This window comes from Chelonia mydas, chromosome 3 (assembly GCF_015237465.2).
Source record: "Chelonia mydas isolate rCheMyd1 chromosome 3, rCheMyd1.pri.v2, whole genome shotgun sequence".
Classification (NCBI taxonomy): Eukaryota; Metazoa; Chordata; order Testudines; family Cheloniidae; genus Chelonia; species Chelonia mydas.
In genome coordinates this window covers 14,558,892-14,581,630 of record NC_057851.1, presented here as the reverse complement: position 1 = coordinate 14,581,630, position 22,739 = coordinate 14,558,892, and the positions used below count along the sequence as shown (strand labels likewise).

Genomic DNA, 22,739 nt, shown 5'->3' with positions numbered 1-22,739 from the left:
TCCTTCCAGCCTTAAAAAAAAAAAAAATCTATGAATCTAAAGTTTGTCCTTTATTCTCTATCCCTGTTCATCTCTCATGTTGACGGCTATAGCCTCCTTTCTATACTCCCCAGTCTAGTCTATCCAAAACAGGGTTGACACAATCATCTTCCTCTCCTGTCATTCTGACCTTATCTCTTTATGGTACTTATGTGGCCTCCATCACCATTGTATCTTAGTACCTCACCATTTTTAATACATTTACCGTCAATACATTTACCTTCCCCAGTGAGGTGGGGAAATGCTATTATTCCCATGCTAGAGATGGGGAATTGAGGCACAAAGAGACTGAGTAACTTTCCTAAGGTCATAGAGGAAGTCTGTGAGAGGGCTGGGAACTGAACCTGGCTCTTCCAACTCAGTCTAACCACTGGCCATCCTTCCTCTATTTGCTCTAGCTTACTTCGCCAGCTTCCACATCAAATCCAAGCTCTTCATCGTCATTGCCCGGGCTACAAAATTCATTACATGCCTACACATTTTTCCTTCTACACCCATACTACTGTTAGCTTCTCCCTTGGACCTGATCTAAGGCACACTGAACTCAAAGGGAATCTCTCCATTGACACCAATGAGCTTTGCATCAAGCTATATCCGTCCTGCATCCACACCTAGTATTATGTCTTCTTCTAATCCAATTACAACTAGGAGAATTTCTGAATTAATGATCAACCAACCCTTCTCTTTTATGCCACAAACATTTTTCACATACTCACCCACTCCATCAAATGTGCTAAGTAACAGCCACACCCCATTTTTCATTTATCCTATACAAAACAGTTCTTCAGTTCAGATACATTCAACACATTTGCCCTGTGTACAGCCCTACGTACACCCATGTGCGCTATATAAATACTACAATACATCATTAAGGAAGCCGCAGAAGCAGCAGCAGAAGCCAGTTTGGAATCAACAGCAACATTTCTCTGAATCATCAGTCATTGGTGTTGGGGAAGAAATGGACATAGATGTTACTGCCATCTTGTCTTTAGTCCTTGGACTTATTATTATCATGTATTTTTTGTTTCAGCCAAAAAATCCAAATTCCCCACCTTTTATCCGTGGTTGGATCCCTTGGTTTGGAGCTGCATTTCAGTTTGGGAAAGCGCCTCTGAAGTTTATAGAACAAGCCAGAATCAAGGTAATAAGCTGGTAGACATAACTGTGTGAATAAGTAATGTATTATTGGAGAAATGGGATACTACCATGTAACTGAAGATTGTGTTGTAATGTATAAGCAAAAGAAAGAAGACTTCAAGTTGAATATTTAACCTTCATTTTTGCATTTCCTGATTTTTGACCATTTAAATTTATACCATTAGCTGAGCTTTTCTATTCTAATTTCTATACTTTGTTTTTAAGCCTATAGTTATTAATGCTGAGAAGAATACAAGGCTCCCCTTCCCGCTGATCTTACAGACCAGGCTTTGAAACAGCTTCCTTTTCTTGCACAGCAGTGGTTTTCAGCCTGTGGTCTGCAGACCCCGTGGAGTCTGTAGACTGTGTCTAAAGGGTCCACAATAGGTTGTCATTATCATAAAACAGTGGTTTTCAACCTGGGGTCCACAAACCCTTGGGGGTCCACAAACCCTTGGGGGTCCGCCAACTATGTTTAAGATTTCCAAAGGGGTCCACACATCCATTTGAAATTTTTAAGGGGTACGCAAATGAAAAAAGGGTGAAAAAAGGGGGGCAAGGACACTTGGGCCTAGTGCGAGGGGGCTTCATCGACACTCGTGGTCTTCCATCCCCTCGAGTTACCTAGTGGCCATGCCCCAGTGTCCCCAACAACATCAATTTTTTTTGAGGTAACGTCAATTTTTATTGACGTTTTGACCAGAAAACATTTGAAACTGTCAAAATCAGAATACAGTATTTTATTTTGACTTTATTGTTTCACTTCACTTTGACATTCTTGTTTAGTTCAGCTCTAATTCTCATTTCGTTTAGAATTTTAATTTATTTTTTTAAAAACTTTCATGTTATTATACTTATTTAAATTGCACATGCATATATTATATTTAATAGTGTAATGTTTCAATATTATCAAAATGAAAACTTTTGATAAGGTCTTTGCAATGTTTCCAAATTGAAATAGTTTGAAATTTCCATTCCATAAAATATTTTGAGCTTTCAACTGTTTGTTCTGATTTGGGATGATTTTTCCCCCTGCAACACATTGGAATTTCCCACTGGACAGAAATTCTGTTTTCTGACCAGCTTAGAAGCCATTTGGGCAGACTTTATAAAATCTTCCAGTGGCATCACATCCTTAGATTTGCCTAGCTAGAAGTCAGGGGGTCAGTCATAGATGACTCGTTTCCCCCCCATATTGGGGGGACACAATCTAAAGGGGAGGACACATGGTCGCCCCATGTGTCTTCTCCGCCCAGCTACCCCAGTCTCCTGTCCTACACCCAGCCTGCTGCCGCGCTCTCCCCACTCCACGTTACCTCCGTCCTTCTCCTGCTGCACCTCCGACCCCAGCACGTTTGGCCGCTCTCCCTGGCAGCCGGGCGAGGAGCGGGATAGAGCCGCTTCTCATGCGGCTGAAGCAGGCGGCTCCGGGTCACTGCTCTGTGCAGTGCAGCAGCTGCCTGAGAGAGCCTGGCGGCGGCCCACTCCCAGAACAGGGGACGAGCGAGCCGGAAACACACTGGCGGGGGGAGAGGGGACTCTGGCTCGCTCAGCCCCTGTCCCTGGCAGCCGGGCCCAGGCAGGGAGCGGCCTGCTGCTCCCAGCGAGGTTCTCACAGGGCGACCCAGAGCGCCCAACACGAGAAACGGCTGGTCCCGCCCCCTCCATTCCCCCCCGGGCCCGGCTGCCAGGGATAGGGGCCGAGCATGCCGGGGGTCAGGCGCAGCGGGAGGACAGAGACCCTTTCCCTCCTCAACCTCACAAGGTAATTGGGGGGGAGCACTTAACCGCACATGACCCCCCCCTACTCGTCTTCCCTGGGGACTGTTGCCACCAACCACAACCCCATCTATATGCTCCACTTTGTGCCTCACCCAAACTTTGCAGGATATAATATAATCACACATAATGTTTTGCATGCTGACACAACTCCTCCTCTCCCCTCCACTGAATTTTTTTATCAGAGATTTTTTTTTCCTGTGGAGCTCAGTATCACCGCAAGAAAGAGAGAGTTTCTCTCCATGTCCAGCAGAGTTCCACAGGAGAGGGGATCTTCTCCTACAGAACTCTTAAACTCTGCATAAGAATGCAGGCAGATTTAGGTGAAGACTCTGTTCTTGCTCTGAAATCTGTCTACAGAAGTTCTTATGGGTCACCTCAAATCCTGTCCAGTTATGCAGTGAATGAAAATTGTTACATTCAGCAGTTTATGTGAAAGGAGTTGATTGATACAATTCAGCAGCTAGTTGAGAAGTATTTAAATCACAACTATCCTCTTAATTGACATCCTTGTCTGAAGTCTCAGAAAGTCCAAGTAGCAGATCCCAGAAGCAGATCAAATTTGTATTAGTATCATACCTTACAGTACTGTATACATTGATAGAATAAAAACACCTGATGTTATTAAAACATTATGAGGCCAGATTTTTAGAAGTCAGCCTTGTTTTTGCAGTTTAGGTTATTTAGAGGCCGAAGTAGCAGATTGCATTACAAATAATTGTGAAAGGAAAATAGTATCCATAAAAACAGGCCTCGTTAAAATCAGGCTGAAAATGTATCCTAATAGTTGTAGCAATGTGTAATTTGAGCCATTTTGGCCTTTTAAACTTTTGTTTTAAGTTAGCCCTCAACCCAAGTCTCAAATATTGTTGGCCCAAAATTCTGAGTGCAATTAAATTGTTCTCACAATTGGACCCATTTAGATACCTAACTCTGATTTATGGAGGCAGTCAGTTAAGTAGGCTTCCAAATGAGTACATCTGCTGGTTCAATTTAATCATGCCTAAAGCTTTACACCTACATTTAAATGCAAGTTCATCATTGTGCCCACAGTGTAGGAGGATGTTTTGAAAACTGAGGTCTTTCTCTGTATAAATGTGGTCAATTCATATTGACCAGTGCTGGAAATCAAAACACAACTGCATTGTGCTAGTACAGAAAAACCAAATAGTGAAACTTACATGACTTATTGCATTATCCATGGAAATGTAGAAGGTAAACATTCTGGGCTGATTCAAAACCCCATTACTAGGAGTAATATGGGTAAGAACTCCATGCACTCCATGCATCTGAAGAAGTGGGTTTTTTACCCACGAAAGCTTATGCCCAAATAAATCTGTTAGTCTTTAAGGTGCCACCGGACTCCTTGTTGTTTTAATGGGTAAGAACTGGTTTTAAATATTCTCCATTCCATTAAACCCAGGGCTGGCTCTAGGTTTTTTGCTGCCCCAAGCAAAAAATTTGCCGCCCCAAGCTCCGAGAGCGCAACTGCCCCCCCCGCCAAAAAAAGGTGGCCGGAATGGCGCCCCTGGAATTGTGCCGCCACAAGCATGTGCTTGCTTTGCTGGTGCCTAGAGCTGGTTCTGTATAAGCCACTTTTACATTGGTGCAACTCCACTGAAAATGTTCACACACAAAATGTTCCATTCAATAGAGTTAACACTATCATGTTTTTGTGGACATTATTTTGCACTCAGTTATTTGTGGATGCAGTCTGCTATTTAGGCATCTAAATGACCTAAATTACAAAAACCAGGCCAACTTCTAAAATATCTGGCCCCATAATGCTTTAACACCATGTTTTATTATGTAAAACTGTAATAACAGAGTGCTGAATCAGGCTCATAATTTTCATCTTGATAGTGTCCATTTAAAGTGGGTTTTAACTCTTGATTAATTGGCAATTGCTGCAGAAGTTATGGGAAATATCTTGGTCTTCTGTAAAATACACTAATACTACAACAATATTTGTCAGGATTTTTTATTATTGTTTGTACTAGTATGGACCAGTGTTCACCGTGTACATTCTGGGAAATCGATTCACCTTTGTGACTGAGACAGAGGATGTTCTTGAATTTCTGAGGTCTAAAGAAGCAGATTTGGATGAAGCGGTGCAGCAAGCCCTCCAACGCACGGGTACAGGATATTCTCTTATGTAGACCTCAAATCTAGTCACATATCAAGATTAAGAAGCTTATTTGGATCCAAGGTCAAGTCACAAATTTAGGGAGAAGAATCCAGTACACAGAAATACTGGGCTAGATCCTTGGCTGATGTAAATTGGCATATCTCCATTGGCTTCTGACCCATTATTTTAGTAGTGCCCAAAATCTCAATCAAGGCCTCATGGGGTACATCTACACTGCGATAAAAAACTTGCAGCCCTGAGTCTCAAAGCCCAGGTCTGCTGACAGGGCTATAAAACTGCAGTGTAGACATTTGGGCTCAGGCTGGAGCCCAGACTCTGAAGCATTTTTAGATGTTGATGTTTTATAGCCTTGCAAGCCCAAGTCTGCTGACCTGTAGCCAGCTGCAGCCATGCCTTGGGTCTTTTATTGCAGTGTAGACGTAATGTTAGATGATGTTAGATGTTGAAAAACAGAGGACACAGTTTGCCAATAAGCTTTGTTCTAGTCCTCTACATGGAGTGGATTTAACCTTTTGAGCACTCGTTATAGAATCATAGAAATGTAGGGAACCTCAAAAGGTCATTTAGTCCATCCTCCCATACTGAGGCAGGACCAAATATACCTATGCCATCACTGACAGGTGTTTGTCTAACCTGTTCTTAAAAACCTTCAATGATGGGGACTCCACAATCTCTCTTGGCAAACTATCCCAGTACTTCATTAATCTTATAGATAAAAAGATTTCCCTGATATCTAACCTAAATTTCCCTTGCTGCAGATTAAGCCTATTACTTCTTGTCCTATCTTCAGTGGACATGTAGAACAATTGATCACCATCCTCTTTATAACAGCCGTTAACATATTTGAAGACTTATCAGGCCCTCTCCCCACCAGTCATGTTTTCTCAGGACGGAACATGCTCAGGTTTTTTTTAACCTTTCCTTGTAGGTCAGGGTTTCTAGACTCTAATTTGTCCATATTTTTCTTAAAGTGTGGCGCCCAAAACTGGACATAATACTCCAGCTAAGGCCTCACCAGAGCTTAGTAGAGCAGGACAATTACCTCCTGTGCCTTACATAGGAGGTAATTACAATTACTCCTGTTAATACACTGCAGAATGATATTAGCTTTTTTTGCAACTGCATTATGTTGTTGGCTCATATTTAGTTTGTAATCCACTATAACCCCCAGATCCTTTTCTGCAGTATTACCACCCAGCCAGTTATTCCTCATTTTATATTTGTGCATTTGAGTTTTCCTTTCTAAATGTAGTACTGTGCACTTGTCTTTATTGAATGTCATCTTGCTCATTTCAGAGCTATTCTCCAATTTGTCAAGGTCATTTTGAATTCTAATGCTGTCCTCCAAAGTGCTTGCAGCCCCTCCCAGCTTCGTGTCATCCACAAATTTTATAAGCATACTTTCTGTTCCATTATCTAAGTCATTCATGAAAATATTGACTAGTGGCAGACAGGACAAACCCCTGTGGAATTCCACTAGATACATCCTCCCAGTTTGACAGTAAATCATTGATAATTACTCTGAGAGTATGATTTTTCAGCCAGTTGTGCACCCCCCTCACAGCAATTTCCTTTAGACCACATTTCCCTTGTTTGCTTATGAGAATATTATGTGAGACTGTGTCAAAAGCCTAACTAACATCAAGATATATCACATCAGCTTCCCCCCATCCAAGAGGCCAGTAAACCTGTGAAAGAAAGAAATTAGGTTGATCTGGCCTGATTTGTTCTTGATAATTCATGTTGACTGTTACTTATTCACCCTGTTGCCTTCTAGGTGCTTACAAATTGATTGTTTAATAATTTGTTCTAGTATCTTTCCAGATATCAAAGTTAGGCTGACTGGTCTATAATAGCTGAGTTCCTTACATTTTCCCTCACCATCTGCTTTGGTGGGTGGATGGGGAATTAACTTGCTGGCTTCCAAAACATGCTGTTTATTTTCTATTTAAGTTTCAATCTCCAAAGAAAGCTTTCGTCAGAACCGTAGCATGTTCTTCCAATTGGTGATACAACAACTGAGTTCCTCTAACCTGCATCAGTTCTCTGAGACTCTGTGTAAAGAATTCCATGAGCACGTGGATCATTTGGGCAAAGAAGGAACTGAGGATCTCAATGACCTAGTAAGGTTCGTAGATTTACAATCCAGCTCTAATGCACAGATATCCAGTATGTTTATTAAACACGTAAATATTTATTTATTGTGGGTGAAATTCATCCTTGTAGAGGGTCAGCACAAAATTCTGTGTCTCACCGAAGTCCCACATAAGACTGATTTTGGAGGCTTAATGGGGACTGATGTGATGCAAGGCCCTCTGTGCTGACCCTCTGGAGCCAATTTCACCCTGACTGATTTGTGAACCAGAATGGAATCTAGCTCACTTTCCCATGGCAGTGTTAGTTCTGCAGGGCTTACAGGAGTAAAAAGTTGTTAATGTATTTCAAGTCAGCAGATCCGATTCTATTATTGTCAAGCATCAGATCTGCCGAGTGAGAAGGTTCCATTTTACATAGTCACTTTTCTCACCAGAGTCACTCTTAAATATTCTTATACTGGTAATCAAAAAGATTACATTCTTGCCTTAAAAAATGCTTGAATGAATTACTTTTAACCTTCTGTTTTCACAGGCATATCATGTGTCCAGCAGTAATGAAAACCCTGTTTGGGAAAAACTTCTGTCCAACAACTGAGGAGTTTGAAAGGCATTTTCAGAATTTTGATGAAGGATTGGAAGTTGGGTCCCAGATACCTGAATTTTTTTTAAGGTGAGTTTTATGCTTCATAAATTGTTCCTTAAGGTGCATTTAAAATCCATTTCCATTTATTATCTCATCCTCTCACAGGAACTGGGGTAAATCCAAAACTTGGTTACTTAATGTATTTGAAAGGATTGCAACAGATATAAAGAAAGACAAATCTTCAGAAAGTGGCTCTAAGGTAAACCTACCAAAAGATTTTTTTTTTATGAACTGCCAGGTTACCATTGGTATAGAGGCTAAGTTATGGACATGGGCCAAGATTTTTAAAAATGACTAGTGATTTTGGGTGCCTCCATTTTAGGGTGCTCAAGTTGACACTTTTGTAAGACTGAAGGGTCTGAAAACTTAAAGGGATAGAATTCTCTGCTACCTCTATAGAAGAAAAGTCAGCTCTGACCAGCTTCAATTACATGAATTTAATGTTGCTTGACCATAATTCCACCTACCAAGTTTTGTTGCTTTGGTTGGAATTTCTGTATGATTTGATTATTATTCCTGTACTCATGAAAGGGAATGAGAATTGTGCAGGATATGCCCTGGAGTGAGTGGTCTCTCCAATTTAATAAATACCACCCTTTGGAATGTTAACAAAACTCAAGCCGAACAGGAGGGAGGGGGAAAAGGGTTCTAGCCTCAGACCCGGGACTGTTAAGTAATAGGACTTTTTTCTTCAATAAATGAATGTGATCATCCTGTAGGCAGAGTATGTTAGCAAACCATTCTTTTAGACAACCTCTAACATACATATTCATTCTCTTGTTTATGAGAGACACTAATACAGCATCTCCTGGACAATTTGCATGGAAATGGAGCTTCCGGTTATTTGCTGCTCTTGTTCTGGGCTTCCCAAGTTAATGCTATTTTGGTAAGTACACTATCTCCAATTTGTTGGGCAATGACAGGAAAAAATAACGGTCAATATCTGGAAGATTTATTAAGGAGTGAAAAGCTTGTAATGTGCTCACTTGACAGAGGGATTGAGGGCTTGTCTACACGAAAAATGCTACAGCAGCACTGCGTAGTATTTCAGTGTAGACAGTACCTACCCTGATGGGAGGGATTCTCCTGTCAGCGCAGGTAATAAACCTCCCTGAGAGGCGGTAGCTCAGTCAATGGAAGAATTCTTCTGTCAACCTAGTGCTGTCTGCATGGGGACTTAGGTCGGCTTAACTACACTGCTCAGGATTGTGGATTTTTCACACCCATGAGCGACGTAGTTATGCTGACCTAATTTTCGAGTGTAGACCAGGCATCAGCAACTGATACAAAGGAATTCAAATTCAGTATTGATAAGGAAAATATTTTCCCTAAATTATTTTCTTCGTGGCACCTTCCACATTCAACAGCCAGTAACAGGCACAAAGAAGTAAAGGTTGCCAGGCAGCTTGTGCACAGGAAACACTCAGCACTTCTCCAACTGCCCCTGGTAGAGCAGGGTCTAACTGGCTCACAGGCAACAGGGAAATCTTCCAGGCAGTCCCTGGTCCCCAACCAGACACAGCTGCAACAGAAAATCTGTGTGCTGTGAAGGCAAGACCTGACTCTTTACTATTGCTAAGAAACAGGCCAGTGTTCTTGGCACTTTTCCCCCTACCTTTTGATGGTGCAACACTTCTGAAGAGATGGGCGGCCAGTGAACTGAGTGTTGTGGGAGGCTAGCCTCTGGCGCCTCCCCTTCTGCCCACGGCCCCAACCCTTGCCATCCTCTTCTGCCCCATCTCTCCTGCAGGAGCCCAGAGCACCTCCTGCCCCAGGCTGCCCCCAGCCCTGGAGCTCCAGACAGGCCCCCAACCCCGGAGTACCGGGCAGGCAGCACAGCAACAATCCCACTTACCCCAAGTCCCGGCGGCACACCAGCCGCCCCAGCCCTAGTCAGTCTGGGGTGTGGAAGAGCAGGAACCAGGAAGGAAGAGCAGGAACCAGGAAGGAAGAGCAGGAAGGGGCCTAGGAGTGGAGTGTGGGCAGAGCCACTCCAGGCTGTCTGGGGAGGCACAGCTCCCTCAGCCTATGATACCCACCACCCATGGTGGAAGAACACTGCATAATGCATTGTTAGTGCTGACACCAAGGAAGGGAGGATGCTGCTGGCATCTCACAGTTTTTCCACCACATCAGAGGTGGCTCCATAGGTCACGAACTTGAAAATCTCGTTCTGCATCTTATGCAGAGTGCCTCACACAGCAGAACAACATGCTGCCTGCCATCAGAATGGCTGGTATAAAAAGAATGTACAACGTGGCCTGCTCACTGGGCTTAGTAGTGGCAGCACATGGAAGATGTTTCAGAGTATGCTCAGGCTCTCGCACGACACATTGGTCGGTGTTGTGAAAGCCTCACTGAAAGCAGCCACTATTTTTCTGTTACCCCTTTTTGACCCGAATGACTAGTCAAAGTTCCGGGCCCTGGGGATGTTCCAGCTGGGAGTAAAAATTGATGATGGAGTCTGGTATTTTCTTGGATACAGTCTTGTTTATCTGAAGGAATGTACAAGGTCCTGCTTCTTCAAACTCAGGTCTTTTTAGCCAACACCAGACCCAAAAAGCTCTCTCTGTAGCTTCTTCCAGGGCCATGCCATGCTTACAGACTTCTGCTTGGATTTCTTCAGGCATACTGCATCGCATGCATGCCCTTACCCAAAACAAAATTCAGCCCAAAGCCCACCCCCCACACCATCCAAAACTTCTGGGCAGCATCATATAATCCTTTTGTTTTACATGGGGGCATGTGATTAATTTAGCCTTGTACTTATGTTAATTGAAGGATACATTCCATCCACCAATCTCAATGAGGTTTTAATTCAACCCCTAACAAGATTTCATCCAGCTCATAACATTTCCATCCCATGTCTCTTGGAGATTAGAGAATGTAGATAGTTGAGCACCTGTTGGGAAGGATTGCTGCTTATTCTCTCCTTTTTGGTATCAGTGTCTGTTTATGTAGGTATTGACACTATTATTATCTGGTTGCTAGGTGTACACACCCTCAGGAATTAAATAGATAATATAAGGGGAATCCATCTCTGAGCTGCGCTGTAATTGGGTCTTTAATTATGTCACCCTTCTGCCAGGCCAAGTTGATAGCAGCAAGGGCCGGGTTCGGTACACAGGGGTTCCCTCTCATCAAAGCAAATGCAAAACTGGCTCGAGCCCCCACCCAGTGACCAGAGAAAATCTTACACACCCCCTGGGCGCCTCAAAGAGGCGATAGTTCCCCTCTCGCAAGCACAGAGTCTCGGTGTAGCAGAGAATCTTTAATAACATGAGGTAAATGATATCAGCATTAAATTGGGAAAACACCACAAGTAGTGTTCATTAACCAAACCATGAGCAAAGACTCACCCCAGCAAATTGGGCCACATCCTTTCCCTCAGGTTCTTGAGTCCCACAACCCAAATGTCTCTTGAGTCTAGCAATCCAAAAATCACCCAAAGTCCAAAAAGTCCAGCCCCAGAGTTCAAAAGGTCATCGGCAGAGTGTTACTCCCCAGTCTGGGTAAAAATATGCCTGGGGGGGGCGGGGGGGAGAAAAAGAGGTAAGGGCCACCTTACATGACCTAAAGCTGACTGCCCCACAGGGCTCCGCTGTCTCACAAACAGCTCCGTTCTGCACAGCTCACCATCTCATGAACGCTCTGCCAGCCTATCCACAAACAGCACCACTGCACTCTAGATCTTCCGGCTCCCTATTACTTGACACAGTGCTCAGTGATTTCAGCTCATAGTAGTGGGAGCCTTGAGTGCTGGTGCTCCATAAGGCCAAAGTGAATTCAGCACAGTACCTGTAACAAGACTCTTAATAGACCCAAAATTAGCTCTGACATGCCACAGTGGAGAGAGACAGAGGTGCAATTGGTGTTTCAGGCCTTCACAAAGGGGCCCACACCACCAGGTACTAATACCTGTCTCAAACCTCTCTCAATTCACACAGTTTTGGAACCCATGTCCCTTGCCTAGCAAGTGCTACTTAGTTGATGGTGAGTCCCTCCATCATATAAAAGGCCAAGTACAGTTCCACTGACCTTGATTCCCATAATCAGGGTAATAATTTATTCTTCCTGCCCCAATAACAGAGACACTGGGTATCCCACAGCAGCCAAAGTGACCATTTGGGCAGCTATGACCTCATTCTAGGTGGGGTGGGTGTGCCTCTGCAAATGAGATCAGCCCCTGAAGTTCTTTTCCACAACTTGCCACACCTCACCACCAGATGTCAGGGTGGAGCTCATCCTGACTCTGCTTACAATTAGATATATATTTCTAATAGCTTAACCTTCAATGGTGGTTGGATTCTCAGTTTTGGTTAAACCCCTTAAAAAGACTGGAGCCATATAGAAAATTCATACTTGAATTGGGATTTTGTTTGGGGCTGTTTGGTTCACGCCCATCAGTAGTTTTGGAAGGTACAAGCAATCTTCTCATTTGAAATAGATGTGTTGGAGTAGGTGCCTTTCCTAATTGGATTCAGGGCCTATAAACTGCTCCTGTTGAAGCTGGTGGCAGTAAAGCTATTGATTTAAATGGGAGCAGGAATGGGACCTAGTTTTGCTATCCACAGATCTGTGCCAGAACTTGGCAGTTTCATTTTACAAGGCTGTAACAGGGTCAGCTGCCACCTGAGCACCTGCTCATGGACAGAGGTTGCTTTCCAGTTCCCAGCCTCAATTTCCATTCCTGGACTTTCCTGCAGCAGCCTCTCTCACTCATTGTAGCTCCTGGTGCTCTTATAGGGGAATCACCTGATGTCTGGCAAGTATGCCTTTTCAGTAGTCAGGCTTGGTTGGCCCCAGGCTTCTAGGTCTCAAAGGACCAAGCCACACTGTTACAAGGGAACATTGTGGGACAGATTCACCAGAGCTCTCTGGCTGCTTTACACCATTCCAGTAATGTAAAGCAGCCATAAACCTTGCTAACCCTGTCAGAGGAGCATCCCCAAATAGTTTTAGCAAATTGGAGAATCTGGCCCCTGTGTTTGGTTTTGTTGCCTGTGCTTTTGCATCACTTGAGTTCTGTTTTGAGTTCTGCATTTGTGCAGCCCACAAAGCTCAGAGCAAACTGCTGCATTTCAGCTCATATCACACAGAAACCATAAAAAACTGTGAAATACTCCATAAACTGCCCCCGCCCCACCCCAGGTTCATCTGAAACCAGGCTCTGGTTCTCTGCAATAGTTTATCATCTCAACCTTATGAATCCAGATAAGTGACGTGGTGCTTTGTTGTGAAAACACCATTCTAGCTGCCAATTCCTCTTCTTTTGCTCATTTGTAGACATTGAATGCCTGATTTTCACAGGTGCTGGCCTCTCACTAATCCAGGGGAAGGTAAAAGGGGCTGTGGGTTCTCAACTCCTCTGAAAACCAGGTCCGTAACTTATACTGTTTTCTTTTAAAACGTTTTCAATAACGTTATATTTAATTGCATTACCAACTCTGCCCACCTTACTCACTTGCCTGGTTAACTAGATGGGGATTACTCATGTGAGTAAGGTAAGCAGGCTCTGATCCATTATAGTGACCTAGTTTTAATTTACCAGAATTTAATATTGCGGAGGTAATTTTTGTCTCTCTTTAGGGTGCCTTTTGGACCCTGGCATTTATACTATCCAACCCTTCTGTTTACAAGAACATCATGGAGGACATAGTTTCTGTTTATGGCAAAGCAGGTAATAAACCAGAAATAAGCGACTGCAGTGGTACAGAACAGAAAGTAAAACCACAGTTAACATACGACCAAAACCTCACTCAGTTTTTGCTCTGTCGTTACTCAGCCTGATCCCACTGAAGTCCATGCGTGTTTGGCCCCTGGCTTTTTTGGGAGTTTGCCTGAATAAGGTCTTGAGGCCCAGATCCTGAAAAGTCTTTAGGTGCCTTACTTTCCTTGATTTCAATGGGAGTGAGACACCTAAATACTTCTCAGGATCTGGGCCTGAGTAAAATCAGGGTAAATATTTCTGGATTTAGCCTCTAATGATTTGGCCTTTATATTTGTGTAATATCTTCAACTAAATGACATTTCTTTCATGTGTGCTGTTCCATGACTTTTCCATGGACTTTCAGGGATTTCTGTGAGCTTCAGCCTTACTGAAGTTAATAGGACCCTTGCGGTACTAAACTCAAACAAGGGAATGGGATAGCCACAGTGGGTCATTATTTCTGGTTTGGGGCCAGGTACCCCAGTGCAAAGTGATCTCAGCACCAAGGTGAAATATCCCTTCTCCCCACCCATGAGTACAAAGTGGGTTCAAATCACTTCCATTCTGATTTGAAATTTTCTAAATTGAAAGGGGGCTGATAGACAGTAGTACATCTGTGTCATGCCACCTTGTTTCAACAGGTGAAGCTAGGATTGAAGTCTTTGAAGACGACCTTAAGAAACTTCCATCAATTAAGCTGTGTATTTTGGAAGCCTTACGGCTAGTGGCCCCCGGTTCAATCATAAGGAAAGCAATGAAGCCACTAAAAGTTCAGGTGTTGTATTATTTTAAATGGACTTTGTACTTTCTTAAAAAGAAAAGGAGTACTTGTGGCACCTTAGAGACTAACCAATTTATTTGAGTAAATCTTCTGGAAATAGATGTCACCAGTTCATTCAGATTGTGAAGCCCATTATTTAGAACACTGCTGTAGTTTAAAAAAAAATCTGACAAAAATGGGTCATGGTGAAACAAGCCAAAAATTTGAATTTGTTTTGACCTGACTCCAATTTTTTTTTTTCAAACTTTTCAATCTGCTGAATGTAAGAACAGTCATACTAGGTCAGACCAATGGCCCAGTATCCTGCCTTTCGACAGTGTCCAGTGCCCGATGCTTCAGAGAGAATTAACAGAATGAGGCAATTATTGAGTGATCCCTTGCCTGTCATCCAATCCCAGAATCTGGAAGTCAGAGGCTTAGGGACACCAAGAGTATGGGGTTGCATCCCTGACCATCTTGGCTAATAGTCATTGATGAACCTATCCTCCCTGACTTATCTAATTCTTTTTTGAGTCCAGTTACACTTTTGACCTTCACAACATCCCCTGGCAACTATAGGTTGACTGTACATTGTGTGGTGAAGTTCTTCCTTTTGTTTTAAACCTGCTGCCTATTAATTTTGTTTGGTGACCCTGGTTCTTGTGTTATGTGAAGGGGTAGATAATACTTCCTTATTCACTTTCTCTACACCATTCATGATTTTAGAGCCCTATCATATCCCCTCTTAGTTGTCCATTTTCTAAACTGACCAGTCCCAGTCTTAATCTCTCCTCATATGGAAACTGTTGCATACCCATAATCATTTTTGTTGCCCTTCTCTGTACCTTTTTCCAATTCTAATATATCTTTTTTGAGATGGAGCAACTAGAACTGCGGGCAGTATTCAAAATGTGGGCCTACCGTGGCTTTAGATAGTGGCATTATGATAGATAATAAAATAGGGACCATTAGGAAAGGGATAGTTTCTAACATTCTGTTCACTTTTTTGACTGCTGCTGCACATGGAGTGGATGTTTTCAGAGAAGTATCCACAATGACCCGTAAATCTCTTTCTTGAGTGTTAGCAGTTTAGTTAGACCCCATCATTTTGTATGTATAGTTGGGATTATGTTTTCCAATGTACATTACTTTGCATTTATCAGCATTGAATTTCATCTGCCCTGTTTCCTAGTTTTTCAAAAAGTTCTCCCCCAGATTATTTTTGGAATTGCCAGCAAATGGAAAAAACCCTTATTCACTCAGCTCTAATTACGGTAGCGTGTAGGAATGCCAATCAAGGATCCCATTGTGTGAAGTGCTGTTACTTGACAAGTACAAAGAAGATGGCCCCGAGATGCACACGTTCTATATTTTTTGTATTCATTATATCCTCAGACCTACTCCATACCTCCTAACCAGCATCAGCTTCATTGTTAAGGTGACTCAGACACACAAAAGAAAAGTATGTTGATGGTATTATTTGTATAGCATGCCAGGGGCCTGAGATTCTGTACAGTGGTAAAGTAGATTCATAGCTATTAAGGTCAGAAGGGACCATTATGATCATCTAGTCTGACCTCCTGCACAACGCAGGCCACAGAATCTCACCCACCCACTCCTGCGATAAACCTCTCACCTATGTCTGAGCTATTGAAGTCCTCAAAAGTGTGCAAACTGCCTGGAAGAGTTTACAGTCTACTCGTAAAAGGGTATAAAACAGTGAATACACGTTGCTGGTTCTTGATGAAAATACTGGACACATTTCAAAAGACACAGGAGGATGCATGAATTATTTGTCCACTTTTCCTTAAGTCAAGGAGGTCTTTAAAAAAATCCTCTTGGTTTCTACTACTGTTTTGTTTGACTTTTAATTAGTCAGTTAAGACAGGGGTGTCTCCTGTCAGCAACGCTTCAGTCCTAAAAGAAGAAGTGCCAGAACACACTTCTGGTATTTTCAGTAAGTGATAGTACTGCAATACTGTTACAGCCCCCCAAAAAAGTACCAGAATGGCATTCGGGAGCATTCCAGCAGGACTTGAGCCCTGTTTACAGGTGGTCTTTAGTCCACACTTCACTATAGTAACACTAACAAGAACATGTATGGTTGATCCCACTGCAACTAAAGTCAGTGAGAATTTTGCCATTGGCTTCAGTGGGAGCAAGATGAAATATTCTGCACATCATGCCAGGATTTCCCTCCCTCGCACAATTTTTATTCGACAAGACATTCTGGTAGCCAATTGGGCTTGCAGTTATGTATTCCTTTGCTGATGATTTGTGTTTCTCATTTAGAATTTTGTCATTCCACCTGGTGACTTGCTGATGGCATCGCCTTATTGGTTGCACAGGAATACAAAATATTTCCCTGAGCCTGAAATATTTAAGCCTGTAAGTTGTTTCTTTTGGGACATGTATTTTGCTGTGTTTTGCCCTGGGCTGGAAAAATGGAGCCATGTGAAGGGCTGAAAGGCCAGCAAACAGTGGTAAAGTGTGCAAACTCCCTGGAAGAACTTAGAGTCTCAGTATAAAACTGAATATATATTGCCTGTTCATGAAGAAAAATACTGCAATACCCCAATAATTCATTGGTCAGACCTTGCTACCACCCATCCCTCTCACAAGAGGAGAGGGAATTGGAATTCATAACAGATTGCAAATAAACCCCAGCAACAATACAGCTTCATATGCAAGGATTATCTGTGTAAAGTCATTTTTAGCCTGGAGAAATAAAGTTAAGACTATTTATACAAGGCTTATTTGGAAAAAAAAATGGTTTTCTTCCCACAGAGTCGTTGGGAAGAAGCAACATTAAAGAAGAATGCTTTCTTGGACGGCTATTTGGTATTTGGAGGAGGAAAGCACCAGTGTCCAGGAAGGTCAGTGAAACAGCTGGGGTTTTTTTATTCCTAATTCTGTGGAAAATAGCTCCACTGGAGGAGACTCCTCTTTTATCTCCAAAACAATTTCTTTTTGCACCAGTGATCAGTAGCATGCCATTTCTGGGGGTCTGTCCAAGGTCAGTCTATTAAAAGACTGCACACAAAGGAAGAGAGATTAGTCTTTTGATGGATGAAAAAGCAGCGTAGAAGATCGCGAGATAGAGGAGGAGAAGTCAAAAGAGGAAAAGAGGAGTCAGAAGTCAGCTCAGCTCTGCTGTTCTCCCAGTGTCTTTTCATCAGTGGAAGGTTATTTCAAATACAGGATGTGCCAGTTTGAACTCATGGCATTGGAGTGGCTATAAAACATTCTCTGCCCTTGGAGTAAGGAATAATGCACTAATCTAAGGGCTTTTCTTCATGGGAAAGTTTTACAGTTATGGTTTACCAGATTGAGTGTCCACAGGGGAGGTTAAACTGGTTTTAGGAGTGGCTTTTTCCAGTTTAGTTTAAACCCCTCCCCAAGCGACAAACTAAACCAAAACCAGCCCTCTACTACATGTCATTTGAAATTAACACCTAAAGTAACATTGAAAAAACTCCTCTGTTTAGATTTTTAACTTTCTTATCCCTTATGCCCTTTGTGCGGAAAAGGAAGTAGGATTTAAAGGGTAAAAGATACCAGGAAAAAAAACATACAATAGAATATGATAATTATACAGAAACAGTGCTAGGAACATGATGGATAAGCTTTTTCTTTCTTTTTCTTTCAGGTGGTTTGTTCTAATGGAGACTCACATGTTAATTATTATACTCCTTTATAAATATCAGTTTACTCTTTTGGACCCAATGCCAAAGCAGGTAACATCTGTCAGTATCTGCATCTGTTTTCTTTAAACGCTTAAATCTTTTACCCTCAAAGCTTATCTACATGCAAAAGTTGCACTGCTATACCAGCAGTGAAAGCAGTGCAGCCCCCCCTAGCATAGATGCAGTATATCAATATAGCTTATTCCATAGAGGGAGGGGAATAAATTATACTTGTATAGAGCACTTTTATGCTTGTATAACTGTATCCATACTGCAGGTCGTACTGGTATAACTATATAATTAAAAAAAAAAAATCACATCCTTACCAAAAATAGTGATATTACTACACAATGTGTAGACCAGGCCTCAGTTGGAATGTTTATCATTTTGTTAAAAAATGAATGATAAACAAAACACATAAGGCCAAATCCTGCAGCCAGAGTCCCCCCTGAGGGGGAGTCAGCAGGACAGGCTGGCCCATTCCCACAGTCCTTTATGCGGACAATCTAGTTGGGTCTGGACCAACCAGCCACCTTCCTGACCCACCCACATTCTCCTTCACAGTGTGCAACTTCTCCACAGCCCCACCTTTCCACTCAGTGGCAACACCACTGTGGCCTTTTCGGTGCATGGGTACCTGGACTGCACAGGCTTTGTCTGATAGCAAGGGATCTAGCCAGCTAGTACAGGTGGACGCTTGGAGCAATGTGGCATTCAAGTGTAATTGCTGACTGCTCAGTGCTGTCCCACACCAAACCTCTTAAGGTTCTCAGTAGTGCAGTACATGTACCACAATCTGGGGGCAAGTATAGAAGGCGCTTCAGTGGCTAGGCCTCAAGAGGTGCTAGCCCTGTTGGGTCCCAGGAACATCACCACCTAGCCCTTATCTAGCACTTTTCATTAATTGAACTCAATGCACTTTGCAAAGGATGTCAGTATCACTATCCCCATTTAACAGATGAGGAAGCTAAGGCACAGAGGTGAAACAACTTGTCCAAGGACACCAGTGGGAGATCTGGGACTGGGACCCAGATCTCCTGAATCCCAGTCCATTGCACTATCCACTAGGCCACACTTCCTCCTACTTACTAAGCACTCAGACACACATCTAAGTGAAGGGACATTTATCTGGGCTGTCAGAAAAGGGAAGGGTTGCAAATACTCTAGGTGTGCAGTGGCTTAAAGAGTTACATTTCAAGGTAAAACATTCCTAGTCTGGCCCCTGGGGGTATCCAGTCCAGGGTTAGGCCTATTATCTGGGGTGTCCTCTCCCTCCTCTGCTGCCTAGTTACCCTGCAACCGCTGTCCTGCCCAAGAGCAAGGAGATTTCCTGGGGCAGGATCTTTCAAAGAGTTTCTCCTCTGTTGGCCAGGGGAGGAGGATGTGCCTGTGTCCAGGCTGGAAAGTCAGCAGGGAAGGGGTTGATGGGAATTCATCACACAAGTCTTTAATGAGGACTTTAGAAGGAAAATGTTCAGCTGACCCTATTTACAATAAGGAAACAAACTTGTGTAGGCCAAAGATGGATTTGGATTTAAAAATCAGTGTCAAACCTTGTCATGGGGAACTGTTAACAAGTTCCTCAAAATGCTGCACTGTCAGACTGTGGTTATAGAAACCAGAGACTAATGGCTAGATCTTCAGAGGTGTTGGGCACCCACCATTTCACACTGACTCCAGTGAAAATGGTGGGTGTTTGGCACCCCTGAAAACCAGGCCTTTTTTATTGGTCATCCTAAATAGGGATTTCAGTATCCAATTCTAAGACACCCAGGTTTGAAAATTTTGGCCTAAAGTGTTAGTCTTATGCTTCAAAGGTATCAGAGAACAGACACCAACCCTCAAAGTTAAGCTCAGTAAAGGCTATGAACATAAATAACTTGCCAAACAAAACAGAATGTAAATGTATTGTATCTTCAAATTGTGATTGACTAATAAAGGGCCTGATCTCATGCTGGTTTTACATGTTCTCAGTGAAGTTACGCTTGACAATATAACAGAGCAAAATCCATCCCAAGGGCACAGATTCTTACAGTGTAAGAGAGTAGATAGTGCACTGGACCAGCACTCTGCTGACCTTGGTTCTATTCCTAGTTTGCTCCTGGGTAACCTTGGGCAAGTAAACTTCCCTTTCTGTGCTTGTTTCCCTATTAGCCAAATGGGGATAGTGATACAGACCTCCTTTGTAAATTGCTGATGAAAAGTGCTATGTAAGAGCTAAATATTATTATTAATTACACTAAGGCACCTTTACACCACTCCATGAAGTACTGTCAAATGTAATTTATTCCCACTTTATGGGCCTTTTACACTGCTCTGACCTTAATTTGTGTAAACTTAATCTGTATGTATATTTACAGGTTTCTATTGTTTGTGATTTTCTACAGAGTCTTCTCCAATTATCAAGGGTGTGTCAGCCCGATGGACCATGCAGGGTGCAGTATAAACTCAGAGAATGAAAGTTTATTTTATTAACTTGGTTTCCTGTACCAGCCACCTCCAGAGTAATGAACCATTTGGCTTTTCTGATTTGGCATTTCCTCTGTTCCTTAATGAATTCACAGTTTTAACATTTTTAAATAGGAAAAGGTTCGTATGCTGAGAATGCTCAGAGTCATATCTTCAGATGGTGTAAATCTACGTATCTCCATTGATTTCAGTTGCCTTCAGTGAAAGCTATGTCAGTTTACACCAGCTGAGGACCTGGACATTAGTATCTAACCTAAGAACAAATTATGGTGAATGAAATGTTTTTGTGAGCAGACCTTCTGCCCTTGGAATCTATTCTGCTCATCTAGTCTGACTTCCTGTCTAAATGCAGGCCACAGAATTTCCTGGAAATACTTCCTGTTTGAACTACAGCATCTCTTTTAGAAAAAGATTCCATCTTGATTTAAAAGTTGTCAATGATAAAGATTCCACCATGACCCTTGGTAAATTGTTCTAGTGATTCTTTACCCTCATTGTTAAAGATGTACTCCTTATTTCCAGTCTAAATTTGCCTAACTTCAACTTCCAACCATTAAATCTTGTTTTACCTTTGTCTGCTAGGTCGAAGAGCCCATTGTCAAATGTCTGTTCCCCATGTAGGTACTTATAGACTGATCAAATCACCCTTTAACCTTCTCTTTCTTTGAACCCTCTCCATTTTATCAACATTCTTCTTGTTGAGTTATGGACACCAGAAATGAACACAGCAGCCCAGCAGTGGTCACACCAGTACCCGACACAGGTGTAAAATAACCTCTCTACTATTCAAGATTCCCCTGTTTATCTAACCCAGGATCACATTAGCCCTTTTGACCACAGTGTCACACTGGGAGCTCATGTTCAGGTGATCATCCACCATGACCCCCAAATCTTTTTCAGAATGACTGCTCCCCGGAATAGAGTCCCCCATCCTGTAAGCATGACCTACACTCTTAGTTCATAAAAATATTACAGAAAATTCCCACTTTCGACACATATGCATCTATGAACAATCTTTAGGACTCTATCACTTTGGCCTTGCTACTCATTGCAGGGAAGAAACTGGTTTTCTCCTGTGACATAGGAGATCGGCTAGATATTTGAGACATATAGCTACTAGGACTTCCGCACTGAAATCAAAACATTGAATGGAAGATCCTACAGAGGTGACGAAATCCCGATGACAGAAGATTAACACCTCGCTGCGAGGCAGCTAAACTTGTGAACATGGCATGGCTGTGTCCAGAGAACGAACACAAGGGGTGTTCTTGTAACTTAACAGTAACATGTCACCAGGACCAGATGGCATTCACCCAAGAGTTCTGAAAGAACTCAAATGTGAAATTGCAGACCTATTAACTATGATTTGTAACCTGTCCTTTAAATCAGCTACTGTACCCAATGACTGGGAGATAGCTAATGTAACGCCAATATTTAAGAAGGGCTCTAGAGGTGATTCTGGCAATTACAGACCAGTAAGTCTAACGTCAGTACCAGGCAAATTAGTTAAAACAATAGTAAAGAATAAAATTGTCAGACACATAGAAGAACATAAATTGTTGCGCAAAAGTCAACATGGTTTCTGTAAAGGGAAATCATGTCTTACTAATCTGTTAGAGTTCTTTGAGGGGGGTCAACAAACATGTGGACAAGGGGGATCTAGTGGATATAGTGTACTTAGATTTCCAGAAAGCCTTTGACAAGGTCCCTCACCAAAGGTTCTTATGTAAATTAAGTTGTCATGGGATAAGAGGGAAGATCCTTTCATGGATTGAGAACTGGTTAAAGACAGGGAACAAAGGGTAGGAATAAATGGTAAATTTTCAGAATGGAGAGGGGTAACTAGTGGTGTTCCCGAAGGGTCAGTCCTAGGACCAATCCTATTCAACCTATTCATAAATGATCTGGAGAAAGGGATAAACAGTGAGGTGGCAAAGTTTGCAGATGATACTAAACTGCTCAAGATAGTTAAGACCAAAGCAGACTGTGAAGAACTTCAAAAAGATCTCGCAAAACTAAGTGATTGGGCAACAAAATGGCAAATGAAATTTAATGTGGATAAATGTAAAGTAATGCACATTGGAAAAAATAACCCCAACTATGAATACAATATGATTGGGGCTAATTTAGCTACAACCAATCGGGAGAAAGATCTTGGAGTCATCGTGGATAGCTCTCTGAAGACATCCACACAGTGTGCAGCAGCAGTCAAAAAAGCAAACGGGACGTTAGGAATCATTAAAAAAAAGGATAGAGAATAAGACGGAGAAT

At 42.4% G+C, this 22,739-nt stretch overlaps 1 protein-coding gene across 1 annotated transcript; it reads left to right on the top strand.

The window, feature by feature from the left end:
* Positions 1 to 977: 977 nt before the first annotated feature.
* On the top strand, positions 978 to 20,859 carry LOC102943639 (24-hydroxycholesterol 7-alpha-hydroxylase). Its single transcript, XM_007061704.4, has 12 exons — positions 978 to 1,180; positions 4,956 to 5,091; positions 7,058 to 7,232; positions 7,733 to 7,870; positions 7,949 to 8,042; positions 8,634 to 8,729; positions 13,433 to 13,523; positions 14,195 to 14,328; positions 16,606 to 16,701; positions 17,101 to 17,189; positions 17,963 to 18,050; positions 20,387 to 20,859. Exons 1-12 carry the CDS (start codon positions 998 to 1,000, stop codon positions 20,456 to 20,458), a joined length of 1,392 nt encoding a protein of 463 aa, XP_007061766.3. The 5' UTR covers positions 978 to 997; the 3' UTR covers positions 20,459 to 20,859.
* Positions 20,860 to 22,739: the final 1,880 nt, after the last annotated feature.